This window comes from Notolabrus celidotus, chromosome 9, assembly GCF_009762535.1.
Source record: "Notolabrus celidotus isolate fNotCel1 chromosome 9, fNotCel1.pri, whole genome shotgun sequence".
NCBI lineage: Eukaryota > Metazoa > Chordata > Actinopteri > Labriformes > Labridae > Notolabrus > Notolabrus celidotus.
In genome coordinates, this window is record NC_048280.1 from 16591737 (window position 1) to 16614796 (window position 23060).

The 23060-nt window shown below is 39.2% G+C and overlaps 3 protein-coding genes across 3 annotated transcripts in view; 1 reads left to right on the top strand and 2 right to left on the bottom strand.

The window, feature by feature from the left end:
- Positions 1-6386, bottom strand: part of frmd3 (FERM domain containing 3) — a 57039-nt gene extending 50653 nt beyond the window's left edge. Inside the window, exon 1 of the mRNA XM_034693023.1 lies at positions 6031-6386. Coding sequence (XP_034548914.1) covers positions 6031-6135 — 105 coding nt within the window. The 5' untranslated portion in view covers positions 6136-6386. The remainder of the gene's footprint in view (positions 1-6030) is intronic.
- A 535-nt stretch (positions 6387-6921) lies between these two features.
- On the top strand, positions 6922-14229 carry LOC117819584 (probable gluconokinase). Its single transcript, XM_034693024.1, has 6 exons — positions 6922-7154; positions 7249-7327; positions 8857-8887; positions 8996-9082; positions 10817-10860; positions 11418-14229. The coding sequence occupies exons 2-6, from the start codon at positions 7290-7292 to the stop codon at positions 11785-11787; spliced, it is 570 nt and encodes a 189-aa protein (XP_034548915.1). The 5' UTR covers positions 6922-7154; positions 7249-7289; the 3' UTR covers positions 11788-14229.
- A 2095-nt stretch (positions 14230-16324) lies between these two features.
- On the bottom strand, positions 16325-22921 carry LOC117818400 (ubiquilin-1-like). The gene is made up of 11 exons (XM_034691261.1): positions 22563-22921; positions 22302-22444; positions 21115-21242; positions 20705-20967; positions 20313-20471; positions 20056-20221; positions 19684-19805; positions 19309-19392; positions 18964-19079; positions 18685-18844; positions 16325-18163 (listed from the first exon to the last, which is right to left on the bottom strand). Exons 1-11 carry the CDS (start codon positions 22692-22694, stop codon positions 18140-18142), a joined length of 1497 nt encoding a protein of 498 aa, XP_034547152.1. The 5' UTR covers positions 22695-22921; the 3' UTR covers positions 16325-18139.
- Positions 22922-23060: the final 139 nt, after the last annotated feature.

Below are 23060 nucleotides of genomic sequence, written 5' to 3' on the forward strand. Positions count from 1 at the left end.
GATAGTCTTAAAATAACTTTCTTTCTTTGTTCTTTTTACAGAAATCATCTAGTGCTGCAACAAAAGGAGTAAATTCAAACCACTTGACACACATAATAATGATTTTCAGTGTAAATCTAAAAGATGAGTGTGTAACTGCTTTAAGAATGAGCTGATCAGCAGCTGATGTTGTATTTAGCCGTACAGAGGTGTTCATCCAGCATGCTGATGCTGAAAAGGAGGCCAATCAACCAAAGGGATGATCGAATACGGATGTGTCCTCAGCAAGACAATGAATACCAATCAGCTCTGCTTGTGACCTCTGACCTCCCTTACCTTTATACTTTCTCTTCCTTTTGTCCACTTTTTCACTCTATCTCCTCTTTTCAGCTTTCAATTTCATTGTACATTCCCTCTTTAGTTAGCTCATCGTCACACTTCCTACCTGCCTTATCCTCCCCTCTTTTTCTCCACTTTGTTTCCTTTTTTTTCCAAAATCTGCACACGTCTGCCTCTGTTCAAATCTGTTTTGTGTTTTGATCTGCTTAATCTGTTTTCCATCTGCTGCTGCACCTCATTTCCTCTCCGACTCCTTCCAACACTATGTCGAGCTCTTGCCGTCATCTTCATAGTTCACGTAATGTGACCAAGCGTGTCATCCTATATTTTGTCTAATCAACCATCTCATATCTCTCACTCTTTGCCTCTAACCCATTTCTTTTGATGTTTTTTCTACCCTCCTCTTGCTGTCTCGTCTCTGTCTGCTTCCTCTCAGCTGGAAGCACGAGTCAGAAAACGGATTATTTCTCTTTAGTCTTCTTCAGAGGGGCGTCAAAGAGGCGCCAGAGAGCGAGATAAGAATAGAAAACTGATGCTATTTATAACTTGTACCAAAGAATGCCTACCAGCTCAAACAATCGCACTGCATCAGCATCACACACACACATCAACCCAACATGCCACAACAAATGTAGTAAATAAAAGACCAGCAGCACCTGCACTACACACACAACTCTCCTTGACCGAGAAAAGGGCAGATGCAGTGAAAAACAATACCCGCAGCATCTTTAAATAGAGTGTACTGCTGATGTATCGATAAGGTGACTTCAATAGGAATAGAAACAGAGCGGTCAGCAGGATGTATTTCAGCCTTTCAAAAGTTCAAGCTATTTTGGTTCAGCACTGTCACTTCTTGCTAAGTGTGGTGAATTAATGTCTTTAATCACTGCAGTTTGGCTCAGTAGCTGCTTTTACATTTTTCATTCGAGTGAAGCATGGTCATCCCACCCTCACACACACATTTACAGTATATACACGCACACACACTCATATCAGAGCGCATCACTGACAGCTGACTGATGTTGGCCCCATGAAGAACAGTGATCACCCTTAATTATACATGATGTGTCAGAGAGAAGGACGAGGGAGAGAGGGAGAAGATAAGGGAGGGGGGGTATAGATGAGGGCTGTGGGAGTTAGAAAAGGTGATCAAATATGAAGCTGAAAGTGGAGCAGAGAATAAACGGGGGAAAGCAAGAGAAGGAATGGGGGGATAAAAGCTCAGGGAGAAAACATTAGGGAAAGAGAAGAAGGACAGATGGGAGGATGAGAAAAAATGAGCGGTGATGAAGGGAAAGGAACTGAAAGCAGAGGAGGTCACTATGTTTTGATCTCAGCGTGTCTCTCCTGCAGCAGGTCTGACTTTATTGCTGAACATGAGAGCAGCAAGCTGCACACGTTCAGCCCCCCAGGCTGTAGACACACTCACAGAACAAACACACACACACACACACACCACACACACACACCACACACACACACACACCCACACACACACCACACACACACACACACACACACACACACACACCCCATAGAAGTTTGTGCATACACTATATTGAATAACATATCAAAATGTCTTATCCAGAACATAACAACTCCTCACCCTCTTGACATTGCTGTAATATAAATCAAAGTAATGTGTATCAGGATTAATTTCATATTTCTTGTTTGTGCTTTAAAATTTAGAGAATTGAAATTAAAAGGAATATAAAGTAGTTCTGAAATAGATAGAAACATTTTTACTTGATAAAAATAATAATAAAATGTCCTCTATTTTGTTAGAATTCATTGTAATTTGCAGACTGACCTTTGAGAAAATGGGTGTTATAAATATGTTTTGGGATAGTCAATATGTAAGGCAATAGTAATTAGTCCCATGATTCAAAAATCAACTTGATTAAGGTTGAAATAGATAATGTTTAGCTGACAAATCACAGTGTAGCTTGATTTAACTTGATGTACAGATAAACATTCTTTCCAGCATTCAAAAAAGCTAAGACATCACTTCATCAGAGACACAATTTTCACTCTACGAGAGCAAAACCTAAACACAAAAAATTGAATTCTCTACAACAGCCATTATTAATCTGAGGCATTCTAAAACATTTGTTATAAAATTTAAATCTCTTCAGTTTGCCCTTTTTTTATCATTACTTTAACCTTAATTTAACCAGAAAATAACTCATTGAGATTCAAAATATATTTTCCATGGTAGAACATTCACATCTCTCACTATTTTAAATTTGAGCTCCTTTTCAACAATCTTTTTATTGGTTTTGCTCAGAACAATCAAAGGGCAGAATCAACAAAAAATAGATGACGAAGATGCCCCATCATCACCCCATCCCACCCAAACCTTAGCCTCCCACTCCCTTACAAAACTCCCAACATCCCTCCCTTCCCCTTCAGATATAAAACCCTATTTTTTATTTTGCGAAATTTCTTGATCTAGAAAGATAAATGAAAAAAGAGTAAGCAGAAAGGCCTACAGAGTTTTGCAAGTAATAAACAATTATAAAGACACAGTATTAAAGATCAAACACCCAGCTAGGTTGTGCGATTGTTGGTGAAAGTGCAGTACTAAGCAGGCAAGCAGCAGCAAAATGAGCTTGACTTACATATTATAACAGCTGGAGTCAGTACTTCTATGAATAACAAAGGAGTACGTAGCTGCAGAACTCTGTCTCCAAAAATGTTACAAAAACACCCTAGATCTTTTTTAACTCTCCTGGTTTTCCCCTTTAGCTCAATTTTAAGTACATTCATTTAACCATTAACATTCTTTTGACATGTATTTACATTGTCTGATAGTTCTTTATATACATGGTCTAAATTTTCCAGCCGAGCCGTTTGAATCACCTTCTTAAAGCTTGCCATCCAAACAAAAACTCTGCCTCTGGTATATTTTGCACTTGCACTGATGAGACATGAGTTACGCAATGACCACTAAAGTCATAAATATTCATCCACTTTTGAGGCAAATTTTCATAGTCTATTGCCTTAAGAATATTCACATTTACTGTGGCTTTTGAAGACATTAACATTCTTCATTGAATCAGGATTATCATTTGGTGCCAAACGTTTCGCCCTAAAAGGAGACCTGCTGCTAACACACAGCCATGTTTCATGCAAAGGCAAGAATGTATCCCTTAGAGGAAAATTTTGGGAAATACGGATGTTGCAGACTGACACGAAACAAGTTGCTCAAATGTGACGCATTTTTCTAAAAAGCACAATTTTATCCCAAGATTGTCATGACGCCATTCAATTTAGAACTGTCTCTGTATCTCATCCTGACCTACTTATTCAGCTCAATGGAGAGAAGCAGAAAAGACAAAATAAGTAAGACAGGACCAGGAGCATTGCGGAGGGAGGGAAAGGCAGATAAAGTGGGAGATGGAAGTGTGTGTGTAGTTGAAACAGAAGAAGTGCTGTTGTTGAGCAGAAGTGTAGCATGAGGAGCTCAGGATGTCATGAAATATGTAAGAAGGAGCCGCTCAGCAACGGAACACAAAGCCATTAAAGAAGTCGGGGAAAAGCAGTCAGCTAGAAGAATAAATGTCCACTTCCTTATCACACCACGATGCATAGCTAAAAGCATGCACACACCTTCACAATCTGTGACTCCTGCATTCATGCATCTCCTGGAGAAAAGACACACTTTGATGTTCTCCGATGTGAACATAGATGTTTGACACACTTTGGTGCTCTAAAAGACACAACCAGGCAGGTATACATGCATGGGGACACAACCTCTCTCTCTACCCCCCTCTAGCTCTGTGCACTTTGTGTTATTGTGTAAATTTTTGATCGGGTACATGCAGAGGCACAGTGAAACGGTTAGTTTGACAGGTAGGCAGTGTTTCTGCTCTTTCAGGGTCAGACAGCAAGGCCGAGGCAGATGAGGACTTCTTCTAGAGGCTGAGACAAGCTGCTCTCACTGCGCTCTTTGCTGTCCAACTTGCTGGGTAACAAAACAAGTTGGTGCTGCTTTGACGGATTTAGTGTACTGCTGAAGGTTTCCCCTCCTTTCTTTTATCATTGCTAATATTTCCTCTGCCTTATCCTTAATTCAATATGTGGATGCTCTAAACATATGAGTCAGAATTTGGCAATTCACCTGATTTTACTTTTGCTTCTCTGGCAGTAGCTGCAGCTCAGAGCCACACAGAATCTAATTTATTTGTGTAAACAGGGGGAAAAAAAAGTTTTTCTCTTTGTTCCGACAGCCAAAACAAGTTTCTACATTAGATCTTTAACGAGCAGAGTTTCATATTTTTTGCTTTTTCACCTCTGATGCAAGTTTGGTATTTGGCTGCACTTTGGTTTTAAGTGGTGATTTGTGCATCAATTCCTTGTTGGCCCTCTCTTTAACTATCCATTTAATTGTCCAGTCATTCATAAGCATTCATAATAGATCATTTCTTGAGGGGTTGTTAGGGGCTAAAATTATATTGGTTAAAACTGTGGGAGAGGTGGGTTTCATTTTGTACAGGAGATTATGTCAGCTGACATAAAAAGACAATCATTATAGCTCACAATCACTCCTACAGGTTATTTAGATTTTCAAATGAACCTAACCTGCATGACTTTGGACTGTGGGGGAGAAGCCAGATCACCTGGAGAAAACCCACACATGGCACTGAGAGAGCATGCACTGTCCACACAGAAAAACCACAGAGCAGGATTAACCCCAGCACTTTCTCTTTGTCAGCCTTTATGTACTATATTTGATTTACAGACAATGCAACAAGCTACAAGGCAGGCTTAACCAGAAAAACCAGAGGAATTTCTGTCCCAGTGCAGAGCTGCAGTGCACACAAATAAAACAAAAAAAAAGAGTGAGAAAAACATTAAATGTTGAGCAGTTGGCTGTAAATCACATCTAATTTAACTACACATCACTTTGATTCAATCAGCCATGTTGCTTGAGGTCTGAGTCTGCTGAGTGTGGCAGATGGTTTATTGTGATCCAGTGAAACATACCCATAATTTGAATTGCCAGTATAGATTTTCAACTTTCCCCACATCATTTAGAGTAAAACCTTGCTTACATAAAAAAAAAAACGTTGACACCCTAATGACCTCCTCTTGAAGGATGCTTTAAAATATTAGTTAGTGGACAGTGCAGCCAAATCAGCTGAGTGACTGACTTGCTTGGCTTTCTGTCCAGAGCACTTGAATTCAGCAGGGTGGAAAACGACATGCATTACAAGGTATATGAGGACAGGAGTTCATAAAGGTTAGCCTACTGCACAGACCCACAGCTTCACTTGACTAATTGAAATCAATAACACACTCTCAGCATCATCATCATCATCATCATTATCAGTATCATCACTGTCATCCCCACCACACCCATTGAACATCCTTTAAGCTGCTGTGAGCCAACTTCATCCCAACTTTGCTCCATGTGGACTGATCAGTCACTATTCTGTAATGGTTATGTACTTCTTCCCCTCTTTTTATCTCATGAAGGCAGCACGGAGGGAAGCATGAGATCACCACGGTAAATCACAGTGTCAAGAAATGAGAAAGACGTTCTAATTTCTTTGTTTTGAAAAAAGGACACCGGAAAATGATACACACAATATACGGCCTGGATTCTCACAAGTCATGTCTCCATTAAACGAAATGCATCTGCTGCGTGCACGTGATAATTGCTATAATCGGTGGCGCCAGAACATGAAGTGTATGAGGCTTTCTTACCTGGATGCTGCAGGAGATTTCAGAGTCGTCCAGTAACCGGATCGTACAAAGGATCTCCTGGTCTAAGGAGCGGATGCTGGGGCTGCGAAACCGGAGCATTTTCATCCTCCTGTCGGTTCTGTTTCAGCTCCTCATGACAGCAGATCCACACGCAGAGCAGACGCTAACGTAGCCTACATACACTGAGGGTCTACGCAAACATGCATGCATGCATGCGCTTCTCGACCGGGTAATGTTACCCCCTGTGACGCCCTTGAGAGTGGAGAGATGGATGGAGAGATGGATGGGTAAGAGAATGGATGGATGCAACAGGACAGGAACAGGAGGGAGGAGAGCTTGCATCCGTCTCTTGCCTGCCGACTGATGGATTCACAAGAGAGAGGATGGCTTTCCCTCTCCCTTTTCTCTCTCCCTTCTCTCTCTCTCTCTCTCTCCTCTCTCTCTCTCTCTCTCTCTCTCTCTCTCTCAGAATCTTCAGACTCCTGTAATTGATTCATGTGTTGTGCAGATGGCCAAAACACCTGTATGTAACACCTTTATATATATACATAATTCAGAAACTCGCCTTCTCATACCTACTAAATGTGTATTTTGAAATACTGAGAGACATTCTTAAATGTAAGCCACGCATTCATTTTACATGCTAAAACCCGATTTATTGATAACTGTGCCCATATAGACTAGGTAGCCCACATGAGTTTGTGTTTTACAGTTTGCAGATTATTATGTTATTTTTACACATCTGTTAATTCTAATCTCGGATGTGACATTATTTTTTCCCATCACAATGACGTCAAGACAATCTACTTGCAACGTAATCTGAGTCTGTTGAGGAGCAGTGCGCTGTCTCTTTAAACGCACACACAGCAGATACGTGCTGCGTCATTACGCACACAAATCACTGAACCTTTATTGTTTATCAACACGTGTGGTTCTCCTTTCCCCGTAACATGAGTTTCGCTTTGCTGTAAGGACAGATTGTACGGTCGTAGTCGTTGAGCAGGCGGCCGAACATGTTGTAATGACAGAACTTACAGCAGATGCTCAGTGTGGCACGTTACACCTGTGCTGGTGGAGACTATCCAGCACGTAGGTCCCGGAAGCACCAGAAGTCCGTTCCACGAGTAAGTCTCATCAATAGACCACACCGGAGCGGTTTCTATGAAGCTATGAAGGATAATTTGCAGTTAATAACACATTTGCTTTTATTCATTTCAGGACATAAGCTGCCGTAAGGTGTCTAAAGGTCCACAGACAGGATGATCTATATTATAATGGGAGTCTCGGGTTGTGGGAAGTATGTATAAGTCTCGGTATCTTGTGGGTAATCTAAGATTGCAACATTAGAAGCCAGTTCATATGTCATAGAAATACTAAGATTTACTCAGTCACATGGGGTGAAAAGTGTTGGTGTAAACACCATGGGGGAAGTAACATGGATTTACAGTATGTTAGTGACCACTGGGTGGAAGTTTATCAGCTGTTAATTACGGTGGTCCTGAAGGACAAAAGACATTTACAAAAGATGAAACACTTTTACAAAGTTGGAGACAAATTTACATTTTGGAAAACATTTCTACATTTTATAAAGAAAAATTACATCAGCAAAACACTTTTACCAAGGCCAAAACAAATTTACATTTAAGGAAACAAATTTACAAAAGATGAAACACTTATTTATTTATTTTTTGTCATTCAACTTTTTATTGCATTTTTTCAGTATTTCTTTGTTCACCACAAGTTGACAAAATATATTTAATAATACAAAACCAACAACAAAAAAAGAGAGAAAAAAATACATATAATAAGAATAATAATAAAATAAATAAATACAAAAGTTAATAATAAAGATAATATTAAAATAGCATACTTTTACCAAGCCCAACACTTTTTTTTACATTTAAGGAAACAAATTTACAAAAGATATCCTTCTACAATTTCTGAAATAAATTAACTTTCATTTTTACAGAAAGGGAATGTACCAAATACAGGAAGGGATCCGGAAGTGATCGAGTGAGGGGTCATTTAGTTTGTTTTGATGGAGAGAAACCAAATGGAGTGACATGGTTTACATATTAGGACATCCTCAGGTCTCAGAGTGAGGTGTCAGACCTCAGATGAAAAAGTATCATGTCTCTGGAAAAGCACCGTCATATCTCTGCAAAGCCTTCATCATGTGTCAGAATTCAGATGAAACGTCCTCAGACCACATAGCCTCAGGCTAAACGGAGTCAGGCTAAAAGTAGTCAGACTAAAAGGAGTCAGACTAAAAGGAGTCAGACTAAACGGTAAAAGTGTTTCATCTTTTGTAAATGTGTTTTGTCCTTCAGGGCCACCGTAGTTAATGTCACATTGCATAACTGCCAATGCAATGGTCTGGCATAGAGTCAACAGTTGTTAGCAAACTGCAAAACTCAGCAAAAAAGTATTTATGTTATTTGATAATCAGCTGATTAATCCAATGAATATTTAATCTATAAAGTAAAAAATTAAACGTGTCAAGATGATTTCATAATTTTCTAAAGCTCACGCCTCAAGTGTCATTTCAGATAAAGAAGAAAAATTAGCGAACTGAAAAGTTGGAAGTATTTTTCAAATGATGTATTATCAAAAAAAAAATATTTTTGTTTTGTTCTTTCTTCAACTATCAATTGTGTCTGATCAGTTTGTTGCTACTAGACTGTTCACCCAGTTGTCATTTAGGCTGTAAACTACAGCATTTTATAACGGTAAAGATTTGCCTTAAAGCAGTAGTTCATTAGATTAAATGTCTTTATTTCAACCTTGTATAAATCCTGTTTCCTTTCTCTCGTTTTTTAATTGCAGAAGTACTTTTGGTGCCGTACTATCAGAAAAGGTATTTGGATCCAACCCCATTTCTATATAAACAAACACACAACCATCATGTTTTTGTACTTAGAAGTTCTTAACACTGCATACTAATGTGTGACTATGCACTCCTCAGCTTGGCTGGCCGCTTTACGAGGGGGACAACTTCCACCCGCAGGAGAACATTGACAAAATGGCTCTTGGTAAACCATTGACAGACCAGGTGAGTCCGGTTGTGTGTGTGTGTGTGTGTGTGTGTGTGTGTGTGTGTGTGTGTGTGTGTGTGTGTGTGTGTGTGTGTGTGTGTGTGTGTGTGTGTGTGTGTGTGTGTGTGTGTGTGTGTGTCTGGGATGTCTTGTCAGCTCAAATTGAATGTCAGTCATTTCTAGTGTAAGCCATTTGTCTCCTGTCATGGATAAACCATTCACCCAGACAACAGAAACACTACAAGTGTCTGGAGAAGCCTCACTGTAGCAGAGAGTGAAAGCAGTAGGGAAGTAAATTGATCTTGTACTGGCATTTATCTTTTTCCTGTCCGTGCTGACTTTCAAAATAAAGGGAGACATCCAAACAATCAACTGGCTACCTGCCAAAGTTGAGTGTACACGCTCAGAACAAGCGCTGCCAACATTTGGCAGCAGTTTGCCGTTAGCGCTGTTTGGTGTCTGATGATAACCTCCCACTCAGAAATCTGCTTTCAAATGAGGGGAGAATTACCCTGGGACCTGCTCTGTGTAATGCTTTGGCATGTTTTAAAAAAATACTCAACAGTTGGCGATGAGAGAATGAATGATGGAGTGAAGCAGAAATGTAAATTTGGGATTACTGTCAGGCTGCGCTGAAAATGTGTCTTTTATGCCAGTACTCGAGTTGGCAGGTTGGAGTTGGCAAAACAGGACAAGAGAAAACATGTTTTCCCTTTAATTTAAGTTCATCTCCGCATATTAAAAAAATAAGGGATTCCAGCTCAGTTGTAACCACATTTGGATTGACTCTTTTTCTGATGGCAGTGTAATCAGTGTGTGAGCGCTGCCATGTCTGATGTCTGTTTGTCACATCTTTATTTGAGCCCCTGACTGCTTTTTAAAATACTTTTTGACATAGCTCATTAAAATGAAGAATATTGTAGTATAGAGCTCTGAATTCCGAAAAATAAAATCCACTATAAATCCTTATCAGCATGTTTTTCATATGAGAAGTCAGTATTTTCAGGAGCAATGTCTCTCCACCATTTCAGGCTCAGCTCTCCCTACATCTGTCCTGTGGTGTCTGTAATACACGTTTGCCCCTGATGTAAAGGAGTGTCTTATTCAACTACCAAGCTGTGTTGGAATACAAAACTAGTACTGCAAGTTTAGCCAAGTTGTTAAAGCAGTCCCCATACACAGCTCTAGGCCTCATCACAGCGATCCCTGATCACTACCCTTTGCTGCATGTCATCGCCATCACTCCACTGCTCACATTTCGTGTTCCTCCAGCTGTTCTATCTAACAACCGCTTAAAGGGATAGTTCTTTTTTTTTTTAAATGGGCTTCTTTGAGATGCTTTTCAATAGTAAGTGTATTACTCACAAGGGATGCCAGGCAGCGCGGCCCCTTTGTCAAGAAACCTGTTGAAGAACCAAACACACGCTAGGCCACAGAAAGGCTCAATATGTCATTTGGCTAATTTTAAGAAACTAACCTGAACACTGACATCGATGTGAGTGTGCTTTATGTATAGAACATTTTCAGCGCTTTCCTATGCCATGAGGGAGCTCATTCATTTTTGCACTACTCTTGGTTACGACACGTACATGTCTTATGTTCAAAAAGGGTGATCAAGTTATTTTCTTAGAAAATCTATCACAAAGATACAAACTTTTTAACGATGAGATTTTTCTACTCCACATCATGACAAAAATGCACAATTTCTGTTTATAGCACAAACATAACCAGTTGATATTTGTCCCCATCAGGACAGACTGCCTTGGCTTCTCAAACTTCATGAAGTTATTGAGAGGTAAGGAATCAACTTATACACAGACTGTTATGCATATGCACTGAAAACATAACCCACTTTAGGGAAGACCAGAGTGAAGAGCACTAAGAAGATTGGTTTAGGGAGAGAGGGGCAGAAGAGGAGAGCAGCTAGGTAAGAATATGCCGGCGTGAAATTGTAGGAAAAGATCAAAAATATCACTGATGGTTTTTAAAATCGGGCTGAAAACCAGAGAGCGAGGAGAGGCACTTTGGGAGAGTAAAGACAGATTTACTGAGTGAGAGTGAAGAGAGGAGGTGAGGGAGAGCTAAGAAGTGTGCCATCTCTTTCTTGAAACGTCTGTGACAACATCAAAGACTTTTTCCTTCACACTTCCACACTCAGTCACAGTCATTTTCCCCCATCAGCTCATCTTAGCATGCATTTCTTTCCTCTTCGCCTCCTTTTTCTCTTTAGCCGTTTGTCACCAGAGTTCACTCTAAGTTTGATAAGTTTGTTTTTAACACTATTCTTGTTGTCCATACAAGTTATTATTTATTCAACCCTGCCTTCTGTAAATAAGTGTCTTCTGATTTCAGAGAAAGGTCTTTGGGACGGGATGCTCTTGTGGTTTGCTCCGCTCTGAGGCGTCTATATAGGCAGATTCTGCTCTTTGGCTCCAAAGCCCTTGCTTCCTCCCCCAATCCAGACAAAGACATCCTCCATGCCTCCTCTCCTGATGTCTTTTTTCTCTTCCTACACGGTGACTATGAACTTATACACCAGAGGATGGTGACCCGGACAGCACATTACATGAAGGCAGATCTTCTGCGCTCCCAGTTCGACGTTTTAGAGCCCCCACTGGAGGAGGAGAATGTGTTAATGCTGGAGATTAGGAGGAGTATCCCTGATATGGCCTTGGAGGTCGAGAAGCACATTGTGAGCCTTAAGTCGTCACCAAAATCTTGACCTCTATTATCTATAGATTATACATAAGGAGCTTGCTGCTGTGTTGCAAAAGCCAATCAACAATCAGATTTCCTGACTTCTTGGACTGCATCAGAAATGATAAAAAGATGCGACCTCTATCCACCAAACCATGCAACTTTTTTTTCTTCTATTGAGGACAGGCCTGACAGAGTTTGAATTTTCTCTTTAAAAAATGCATCCTGATGTTGTAATTTTGTTAAATTTAAGACTTCTTATTTTGCAATTGACCTAAAAGAAAAGCTTATTTTATGGGTTCATACCACTGAAGCAAGCCAGAGTGCTGCCTCTGTGTAACTTACTATTAACAGTGAAACTAAGACTCCCCAGAAATATGAACAGGCCCTTCTCTGGGAATGAAATGAACCAAACTTTTATTTTGCCGACATATACAGTGGATATCAAAAGTCTACACACCCTTGTTAAAATGCCAGGTTTTGTGATGTAAAAATATGAGACCAAGATAAATCAAGTCAGAACTTTTTCCACCTTTAACGTGACCTATAACATGAACAATTCAATTGAATTTTTTTTGAAAAATCTTTTATGGGGAAGAATAAAAAATAAATAACTGAAACTGATGTGGTTGCATAAGTGTAAACTAATAATTTTTTGAAGCACCTTTTGATTTTATTTCAGCAGTCAGTTTTTTTTTTGTAGGAGTCCATTAGCATGGCACATCTAGACGTGGTAATATTTGCCCATTCGTCTTTACAAAAAAGCTCCAAATCCATCAGATAGTGAGGGCATCTCCTGTGCACAGCCCTCTTCAGACCACCCCACAGATATTCAACTGGATTCAGGTCTGGGCTCTGGCTGGTCCATTCCAAAACTTTAACTTTCTTCTGGGGAAGCCATGCTTTTGTTGATTTGGTTGTATGCTTTGGTCCGTTCCAAAGCATGATGCTGCCCCCACCATGCTTCTCTGTGGGTATGGTTCTCTTTATGTGATGTGCAGTGTTGTTTTTGCGTCAATCATACCTTTTGGAGTTATGGCCAAAAAGTTCATCCTTGGATTCATCAGACCATAAAACATTTGCCACATGCTTTTGAGAGACTTCATGTATGTTTTCAAAACATTTTGCCGGGCTTGGATGTTTTTCTTCATAAGAAACAGATTCCGTCTTGCCACCCTACCCATAGCAGAAATGAAGAATACGAGAGATGTTGTCACATGTAGTACACAGTCAGTACTAGTAAGAAATCCCTGCAGCTCCTTTAATGTTGCTGTAGACCTCTTGAAAGCCTCCCTGACCAGTTTTCTTCTCGTCTTTTCATCAGTTTTGGAGGGATGTCCAGTTCTTGGTAATGTCACTGCAATATTTTCTCTACTTGATGATGACTGTCTTCACTGTGGTCCATGGTATATCTAATGCCTTGGAACATTTTTGTACCCTTCTCCTGACTGATACCTTTCAACAATGAGATCCCTCTGCTGCTTTGGAAGCTCTCTGTGAACCATGGCTTTTTCTGTAAGATGCAACTAAGGAAATGTCATGAAAATCCTCCTAGAACAGCTGATCTTTATTGGGATTAATCAAAGTCACTTTAGATTATGACAGGTGTTTACTGACTACTATTTGTCATGAGTTTGAATGTGATTGGTTAATTCTGAACACAGCCACATCCCCAGTTATAAGAGGGTGTATACACTTATGCAATCACATTATTTTAGTTTTTTAGTTTTTATTCTTCCCCTAAAAGATTTCAGTTTTGTTTGAGTTTAATTGTGCACGTTATAGGTCACATTACAGGTGGAAAAAGTTCTAACATGATTTATCTTTGTCAAAATCACAAAACCTGGCATTTTAACAAGGGTGTGTAGACTTTTGCTATCCACTGTATATGGGAAGTTTATGATCTGAACACATGGCTCCTTCTTAAGTAGCTAATTGTTCTTTAAACAATGCAGCCTATCAAAAAAGGATTTGGCTAAAAGTGGTTTTTCGAACCATTGGTTACACTGATGTGTCCAGAAAGTTAGCCTTCGAAGTAAAATGTTGGATTTTTCCTCTAGCTTCAGCTGGCAAACAAAGGTCGACCAACCTTTGTGGTTCTGAGGTGATGAAGTCTTTGGATTTTTATTATTCTTTGTGTTCTCTTGTAGTGCCATTTTTAGGATGCCACATGTTCTTGACTGGATTAGTTTTAAAATAGATGAACTGCACTTTGAAAATGCCAAAGTGTGAAGTGAGACAAACACTGTCTTTTTATGTGAGATGTGAACCTCAAGTCTCCTGTCAAGTCAAGTGCTCTTTATGCTCCTTAGAATTTCACTATGGTGGTATCTGAAAAGTTTGCCCTTGTTTCGCAATAATATAATCACTAATATGTTTAACTGCACTGACAGTTGTGATTAACAAATGCCATAATAAACAGAAAACGAACTCTTCCGATTAAATAAAGTAAAATGAAATTAAACTACATCAGTTTTATGGTGTTGGATTGTTAAAGCAGGCTAGTGAAATGACAGAAATGTTTCCTTTGACTTTGTAGTCACTGTATTTGTTGAATTTATTGTTGCATCAGCAAGGAACAATGAAGGAAAAATGAACTGATGATGGTTCAACTTTAGTAGTTAACAGCAATTTTTTTCGGAGTCTTGTGTTTCGTATTTTTTTTAGATTTTGACGGTGTATTCATTTTAATGAAATTCCTTCAACACTGGCGATAAGTTTAAGTTTACATGCCAAATATTTAATCCACTCACTGATTTACTTTTTTGGTCTTCTAAATATCATCATGTAGAGAAGTGTCGGTCATATTTTCTTTTACTCTAAAAACGTCTGCTCATTGCTTATTTGTCCAAAATTTAAATATTGATACTCAGTTAATATCATTTCATAAAAGCTTTAAGTGTGCAGCTGCCACTTATTTTTATTTTCGCCTTAGAGCAACAGTCCTGAGCTTGAAGATCAGTTTACAATCATCCAAGGAAAAAGAGAACACAGCAACTCAAAATTGTGATGCAGAGGCTACAGGAAGAAAGGTAGTGTTCATATGATAAATTATAAATAGATTAATCTATTTGATTTACCAATCCATTAAGCAACTAATCATTCAAGATTTACCAAGAACTTAGTCATTGCAGAAAACAATGATACATTGGTATTCCTGAGGAGATACTGGAACACAAGGTTTGTGTGATTTAGGGTCGGTTTGGTTTAGAGGACATAATTAACTTGAACAGTATTACAGGATTGTGGTACAAATCTGGAGCTGACTTTATGAATTGACTACTCTGTTGACAACCTGTTTTTTTTTAGATGTTAAAGACGGCATCTCCGTTTTCTTTTATCTTCTCTCAAACAGACTTACTAAATCTAAGCTGCTTTGCACAAGTTTACTGACAACTTAGCACCTGTAAATGGATTACTTTTGAAGCAAGCTACTGATGTTTTTATCTCATTTAATCTTTAAAACCCCGCTTTCATACACTGACATCTCACAGTATTTGCATTAACATATCTTGAAGTAGAATCTTTACAGAAAAGACTACGAAGTGATATGATTAGAGGAATTACAATTTCACACCTTACTGCTCCACACTGCTGTGAGGCAGGTTCAGCTTCTCTGACGGTGAGATCGTACCATGCAAAAGGTCTGATCAGGTCCCAGATGGATATGTATCTTCAGAGGACACACACATTTGACCAAGGCCATGACCCCCCTACACTCTCTGCCATAAACACACACACTCCTCTATTTAACAGCATGGAGCTGTTTTTGTGGTGTGACTCATATTGAAACCTCGACACGAATATTTTAGGAGCTTCTAATCCCAAAAAACCCCTTGGCTACTCTCGTATCTCACACAAACAGACAAATGGGGCACACACACAAACACACTTCTACTGACACACACACCCTTCAAGAGATTAAACCCCCCTAGTCTCGTAGAAGCAGATGAACACAGAAAGGTTGTCAAGTGGATAACATACATATATCTAATGTCGGGGTACGGGAGACACAAATGCAAGGATAGTACAACTCTAAGACAAACAAACACATCATATCTCAAAAAAAAAAAACACTTTTTCGAGGTGACTGACAGTCACTTACTTATTACATTGTGCTTGTTAGATATTTATATAAACAAATGACACAAAAAAATGGCCAAAAGTTACTGTGTGACAGATTTGATGTATAGAAGTGTTAAATGTTCATCATTAACACTAAGTATATTATCTCATTATCTTTTATAGTATATTTGTCCCAGACTCTGAGAGAAGACATTTTATATATATATTTTTGTGAGCCGCATATATATGTATTTAAAGATATTAATAGCCATGTAGACAAAAATAGCTGCTGACATGAGTAAAAACATAAAGTGTAACTGCCCTCTAGTGTTTGTGATTCAGCAGCTGCAGGCAGTACATCAAACAATGTTAAAAAATGTGCATTAATACCTATTTTTGATACATAAGGGTTAAAAGGGATCATGTTTAGTAATAATGAAAATAATGTAACTTTTTACAACAAATTACTTTTCGATTAATCAAAAATGGCAGACTGATTTGCGTTGTATTCGTATCTTTATTCAGACTTTCAAGTGATGCTTGATACAACATGTGTAAATTCCCTGATACTCTATGTTTAACATAGCTTTACATTGAATATCTTTGACCTGTTTAATGACCTTTTATAGACTCAATTAATGCTAGACAAAGACTGCTACCAACACAATAACACTGAGGCATAAAAGGGAACAAAAGCACTGTTACAAAGCAGGACATCATCATATATTCATTTGAAATAAAAACAGTGCATGCATATATAATTGAGGGAGCTCTGTTGACTTACACAGAGCATAAATTATAGAAATGTACTGTTTTAACAGATTACATCAAATACAAAAGTCAGCTAGATGAGTAAAGGAATGTTTCTCATTCAGCATTTGCTTTATAGGCTTTACAATAGGACAACAAATCAAAGGTATTAGTGCAATGAAGAGCGTTAGGCATCAAGGGTTTGAATAAAGATCTTCACCTATGTGAGGTAAATCTTTGGAATCGTAGGGTACTTTGTGTTACAGCTTTCTAAATGTTTTCGACATATCTATGTTTTCATGCCTGAGAGAAAAGGTCTCCTGGGAGAGTCATTTGGGAAGACTATCCGGGCTAATCAGACTTCCTGTGCATGTGGCCCCAAAGTAAACACACAAACACTCTTTGGCTTTGCACTAAGTTAACCACTACATTTTAAAACATCCTTGAAAACTGAGTCTTGCTTTGGTGACTTTTTAATTATTTGGTATGTCTGATCTTTACAGGCTGTGGTGGACAAACCACTCAAACACTGTGGGACAGCAAGAATGGCACCAAACAGATTGTTCTCTTTCCAGGTGGCCAGATGAAAAGAGGCCTGTGCATGATAGAGCTGCACAGAGATTACTAATATATGACCTGCTCTGAATATTCATGCAATTGCTACAAGTGCGGAGAGCATGTGAAAGGGATTTAGTTACCTGTTCAGACCTGCATCACTAAATGAAGAACAAGGCTGTTTTCGAAACCGCCTACTATACTAGCAGCACATACTGATTTGGAAAATTCAGTATGCAGTTAGGGGTATGTGAACAAGAGCAAAATTTGCAGTATGATAAAACTCCCCAGATGTCTACTGATTCAGGAAAATGTCTCAGTATGCAGACGTGTATGCTCGGACCAGTCTCCCTCGCTTTTTCTTTTTCTTCTATTTTGACGGGGTAAACACCATTTTTAGGTTCTGTGAAAATTATTAAAATACGTATAAACTACTTCTAAACTTTTTAAATTATAAGTGATGCTAAAGAAGCAGTTTCTCTATCAGCTTGGCCGTTGTTTACTTCCACTTTCTGAAACTGGAAATCCAGTGATGTCTGGCTCAGCATACTGCATAACAGATCGAACAGAACAGTCATACTACATACTAAATTCAAACGCAGGATGTAGTAGGCAGTACCTACTGCCTACTACATTCATAGGTAGTATGTAGCAGGCCGTTTTGAAAACAGCCCAAGTGTATGCCTGGAGGACCTTCTTTTTTTTTACTATGGAAAGTTAAAGATGGGATACAAGAATGTCTGTGTATGTACAGTAATTTAAATATAACTTGTCTCTTGTGTGTTTTCACTGAAGCACTTTTTAGTCGTTTAATTTATTTCCATTGCTATATTCAATTTTAGGTACTTGTGTGTATTATGCACATGAGCATTCAATACTCTAATATATTAGCACAGATCAACACTGTGCGTGCATGTCAGACACTGAGCAGATGTATAGCTGTGGTGAGATCTCCTGAGGGTGTCCCTGTCTGTCTCTGAAGCACAGTGAGCTCAGCTGCTCATCTCTTACTGGAACTCCTCAGCATGGACCTGACAGGACAAGACAACAGGGTCATGAAGGGTCTTACTAATTACTATTAAAAAAAAGGCAAACCAGTCTTTTGCCTCGAGTCATGCAGTTGCTTTTGTGAGATTGACAAGAAATGTGCTTACAACACAATTTCTGTATTTTTCTAATTAGATTGAGCAAATACACGAGGGACCTAGAAGGTACCCACAGTGACTTCCTGATTAGCTCTGTGATAGACCTAAAACATAACTCTAAAATTGGTTTTGGAAGGGAAATAAAGCTGTTCTGAACTCTGTGTTAAACTTTATAGTCCTGAACCTCCTACCAAACCTAACATGGATGTGGGTGCTGGATGAGGCCAACTAAGGTGTGATATGATACTGTAATGCTACACTCAACTGCTACTACTAAAAGGACAACATTTTAAAAAGTTGTTCAGTTTTTTCAATAAGTCAGAAAAAATGTCACTGTCATAGTTAGAAGCATTTTAGATCAAATAGAGGTGCTGACAAAATGGTTATAAGGAAACAAGGAGATATACCCCGTTTGTGTCAGCCAGGGCCTGTAGCATCTGCTGCACGAACTGCTGCTGCTGCTCTGTCACCGTGACAACCCCTGGACAGTTTCCTGATTGGTCCTTAAGGGCCGAGTCTGAAGCTGGAGGAGCGTCAACACTTGCTTGAATGTTTCCAAGTTCACCCCTACATAACAGAAGTGTGGCAGAAACAAATGAGGAGTCTCACAATGTTTCCAATGCACTTACTACAAAGAATCATTGATCTGAAGGTTTAATCAAAGTTTTGTGTGTATGCATACTCACATGGCTATCAGTGCAGGAACCTCTGTAGCCAGAGTCTGTAGAGCCTGCTGGATCTGCAGCAGAGCCTCCATGGCTCTTGGGTTCAACATGGCTGATAGCAGCTCTGGACTCTGCATCTGCATTTGTATTATTCATCATTAATCATGAAGATGTAAATCATTAACAGAAGCACTAGAATTTGAGAGAGAGTTATTTTTGTAAATTGATGTAAAAACTGTAGATGATAGATTTGTGTCTTGAAAGAAAAAAGTATGTTGTTCATGTATCTAACACATGACATCTTTGCCCATTGTTTAGTAAGCCACATGACTGTATATTATCTTGCAGCGAGATGTGTAGAGTAACCTGTTGCAAGTAGAGGGGGATCTGCTGTCTGATCTGCTGCTGCAGCAGGGGATTTCCTGAGAACAAAGGATGGCTCAGCAGCATCTGAAACAGTATGAAAATGGAGCTGTAAAGTCTGTAAGACCTGTGTGGGATCTGAGTAGAGAGATTATGTGGATATGTTAACAAGAAGACACATGGGGGATGGATTTTAGTCCAGTTCCACATCTCTGAATTGAAGCCAACATGATTTCTCACTGAATCAGATACTCAGAAACCTACAAATAACTGTATTATTGAGAAAAAAAGTGTAGATCCTCTGCAGTTGTGATTGTTTGTATCCCTAATATGCGTGTGTATGTGTTTGTAGCAATGCATATGTTGTGTATGCATCACCTGAGCCGCCAGGTCAGGGTTCTGGCTGAGGCAATTGAGGAGACTGCTGACATAAGGCCCAGAAAGCAGGCTCTCTATCAGACCTGGACTGGTTGTGATCTCCTCCAGCAGGGACTGCATGCCTGGGGAGAGAAGGAGGAGACACAGATACAAGATGGGAAAAAAGGAGAAATCTAAATGGAAATTAGGGTCTGGCCGCTTAAAATTGCTGACCTGTTCCTCAGGTAATTTGGGGGAATATAGCAGTGAATACCAATCACTTTTAAAATGACATAACAGGCATCAAAAGACATTAAAGGAGTGAAAATATGGGTATGAATTTCTTCTTTTCTTTGAGTGTAATTTAATTGTACAGAATTGGACTTTTTCTACCTGGAGTAATAGGGCTTTGGGGGGTTGGATCATCTCTGCATGTAGCAGTCAGATTTCTGAGAGGATCTGTGCAGTGACTAGAGAAGGGTGGAGTCTGGCCCTTTTCCATTTCAGGTGGCGGTTGATTCTTAGATGAGGTCACCTGTGTGGGTAGTTCTACCTGAAACTGCAGGAGACCACAAACAATAGATTAAAACTCAAGATATGATTGCATTCATGTAAACAGATAAAGATAATATTTTTTTACAATTATTTACCTGTGATTGAATTCTCTTTGTGTCAGACTTCAGATCAGAATCAGAATCACGGGTGATGGTTTTAGGGTTTTCATGCTCTGGCTGCAAATTGTTTAATGCTCTGTCTTCATTATGCATGATTGTCTCTATCATGTCAGGGTTCTTGATAAGCTCCTGCACCTGGAAATGGAAGTTAAGACAGGAAGATTTTGAGCACATGGGTGAAAAAATGAGTCAAATAGGGAATCATTATGTTTAAGACCCCCAGTGAAATGAGAAAGTTAACAGATGTTAGAGATATGAGTAATAACTTGTTACAGTGGAGCACTTTCTGCATGTTTGATGCAGGCAAACATGTTAGTGTTTGGCCCTGTAAGCCTTTGCAACTTGCAACAACTGTATTCAATCCCTACCTCTGTGATGACATCTGCATTGTTGATCAATTCTCCCACCTCTGGGTTTGTTTCCAGAAGCTGCTGAATTTGGGGATTAGATAGAATCATCTGTCTGGTTAGTTGAGGGCTGGAGGTGGAGAGGGTGCTCTGAATAAAGTGGCTGCCCAGAACATGATTTAACAACTCTGGGTCAGCCACCAGCTGGCTCTCCATCTGCTGCTGAAGTACAGGGAAGAAACCACGCCTGCTGTTTGTCAGGTCAAGACCATCTAGAGCTTCCACTATGGAAAAGAGATCATATCAAAAGAGCAGGGGCAGCCCAGGTAAGTAAACGCATATAAAATTTGGGATCTTTGGGATAATTTGTGGCAGAGAAAGGCAGATAGTAAGTGGACATGTGTGTGGTTCCTTCGTTAAATAATTCTTACCCAGGTAGAGGGGAGAGGTGGGAGAGGATGTGAAGTTATCAGGGTTAGGGTCCAAATTGTCTGTAAAGTCTGACTGGGCCACTTCTGAAGCTGGATCACTGGTCGGAGCAGCAGACGATTGCTGTGGCCTGTATGGATCATGGGCAGTATATCAGAATTTACATTGTCGTCATATCATGTGCAAGTTGTAAGCTGTGAAATGATGCATAACATACCATACTGGCAGTCTAGAGTCTGGCAGTTTAAAATTTTATAAGTTTATTTTTAACTCTGTTTGATTATCATGATGCTTATTACGTCTGTGTATGTGAAGTATCCCTTTCAAGACATATTTGTTTACATGCTGATGTACATACTAAGAAGCTTTGAATCTGTACCTTTTTCAATATGATAATTGTTCTGCTTTTTTGTCTAATTTTATCTAAAATCCTCAGTTCTTTAACCCTCCTCTTATGTTGTGGGTCAAATTGACCCTTTTTAAAGTCTATTTCAGGCAATATATATATATATGCCTTCCAAACCTGCTAAATGCAGCATAAAAATCTGGGCAGCATGTGACAGAAGAGGTGTCGTGTTAATTTATCAACATTACTTCATAAAAGAATTCCAACTGTAAAAAGAAATAAACAAAAATCCATGTCACGTTAAACTATTGTATTTATATTTAGGGCTTTCCAATGTACATTAAAAACAGTTTTAACATACATTTTAATAAAAAACAAGTGAGTTATCTTCATTGAACCATTACCGGTGAGAATTAAAGAACACCAATGGACCAAATCTTGATTTAAATGGTTAGTAATGGAGTTAAAAAATAGATTTAAAAAAAATGTGTATTGGGATTTTTTTGGGGTTCTGACACTTTTGGATAATTGAATATGCCCAATATCAAACTGACCCAGGAACTTTATTGCTGTTCCAGAGAAACGAACATAACAGTAGGGTCAAGCCAGTAGTAGTCTCTCTTTCTTCCTCTCTCTTCACTCACCCCTAAGGCGTAGAATATCTAATACTACTGCTAAAAATAAAGGAATGCAAAAGGATGATTTAACATAAAAGTTGGACTATGTTCAGTTAGATTGTGTTCCCTGCATGGGCTGTCCTTGCTGAATGTTATTCTAGCATTCCAGTGAAATCAGTTCTTTTATTTGTCTTTTTTCCTCTAAGAATAGTGTTTTTCTGTGTACCTTTGTACCACACTGATGCTGACTGAGCCATCTGCTGCTTTCAAGTGACTCAGGACTTCTGACTCTCTGAGGACCCGGCCGGAGTGAATCAGCAGAAGTAGTTCTGCAGGCACCTCCAGTCGTGCTGATAGACCACGTTTCAGCTGTACACTCACAAACAAACACCAAGATGTCAAACTTTGCCATATGTATCCCCATAACACCACGGCTTAAGCGCATTAATGCAATAAACAGTAATTCAGATTTTAAAAAATCCCCGACCTGTCTGACAGTGCAGTTTCCCCTCACGGTGAACGCTTTACTCTTTTTAAGACTTTTCATGGAAACATGGATGGATTGAGACCTCTGACCTTCACTCGGTTCTCCGGGTTCATCCTTTACCGTGCCTGACATCTCTGAAATTTGTCCGAGCTGATGATGGAGAGAGGAGCCGGAGAGGAGCTGCGTCTGTCCCAATGACTCGACAAAAAGTACGGATGTGACTTAACAGCGCAGTGATGTCGATACAAATACTACACCTTTTTCGAATTTCTTCCCTTTTTAATAAAGCTTTGACGAGGATGCTACTGTGAGTAGTCTAGTGAAATTATCTGATGTCTAATTCTGTGAAATCGGACCCTTCTTAAAGATATAGTGCACTCCCAAATAAAGCGATATGTAATTTTAAAAAGTGTCTGCTGCATAATGCCCCCGAAGTTCAAGGATATCCTTTTGCCTGATACACCACCAGTCAAAAGTTTGGACACACCTTCTCAATCA

Bases quoted from the DNA above. Each gene is read 5' to 3' on its own strand.
- LOC117819584 (XM_034693024.1), top strand. From the start codon at position 7,290: ATGATCTATATTATAATGGGAGTCTCGGGTTGTGGGAA. The intron at 7,328-8,856 runs GTATGTATAAGT...TTTTAATTGCAG, and splicing joins GGAGTCTCGGGTTGTGGGAA to AAGTACTTTTGGTGCCGTAC. The intron at 10,861-11,417 runs GTAAGGAATCAA...TTCTGATTTCAG, and splicing joins CTTCATGAAGTTATTGAGAG to AGAAAGGTCTTTGGGACGGG.
- LOC117818400 (XM_034691261.1), bottom strand. From the start codon at position 22,694: ATGTCAGGCACGGTAAAGGATGAACCCGGAGAACCGAGTGAAGGTCAG. The intron at 20,222-20,312 runs GTAAATAATTGT...GGTCTCCTGCAG, and splicing joins CAAAGAGAATTCAATCACAG to TTTCAGGTAGAACTACCCAC. The intron at 19,080-19,308 runs GTTACTCTACAC...ATACAAATGCAG, and splicing joins TCCCCCTCTACTTGCAACAG to ATGCAGAGTCCAGAGCTGCT.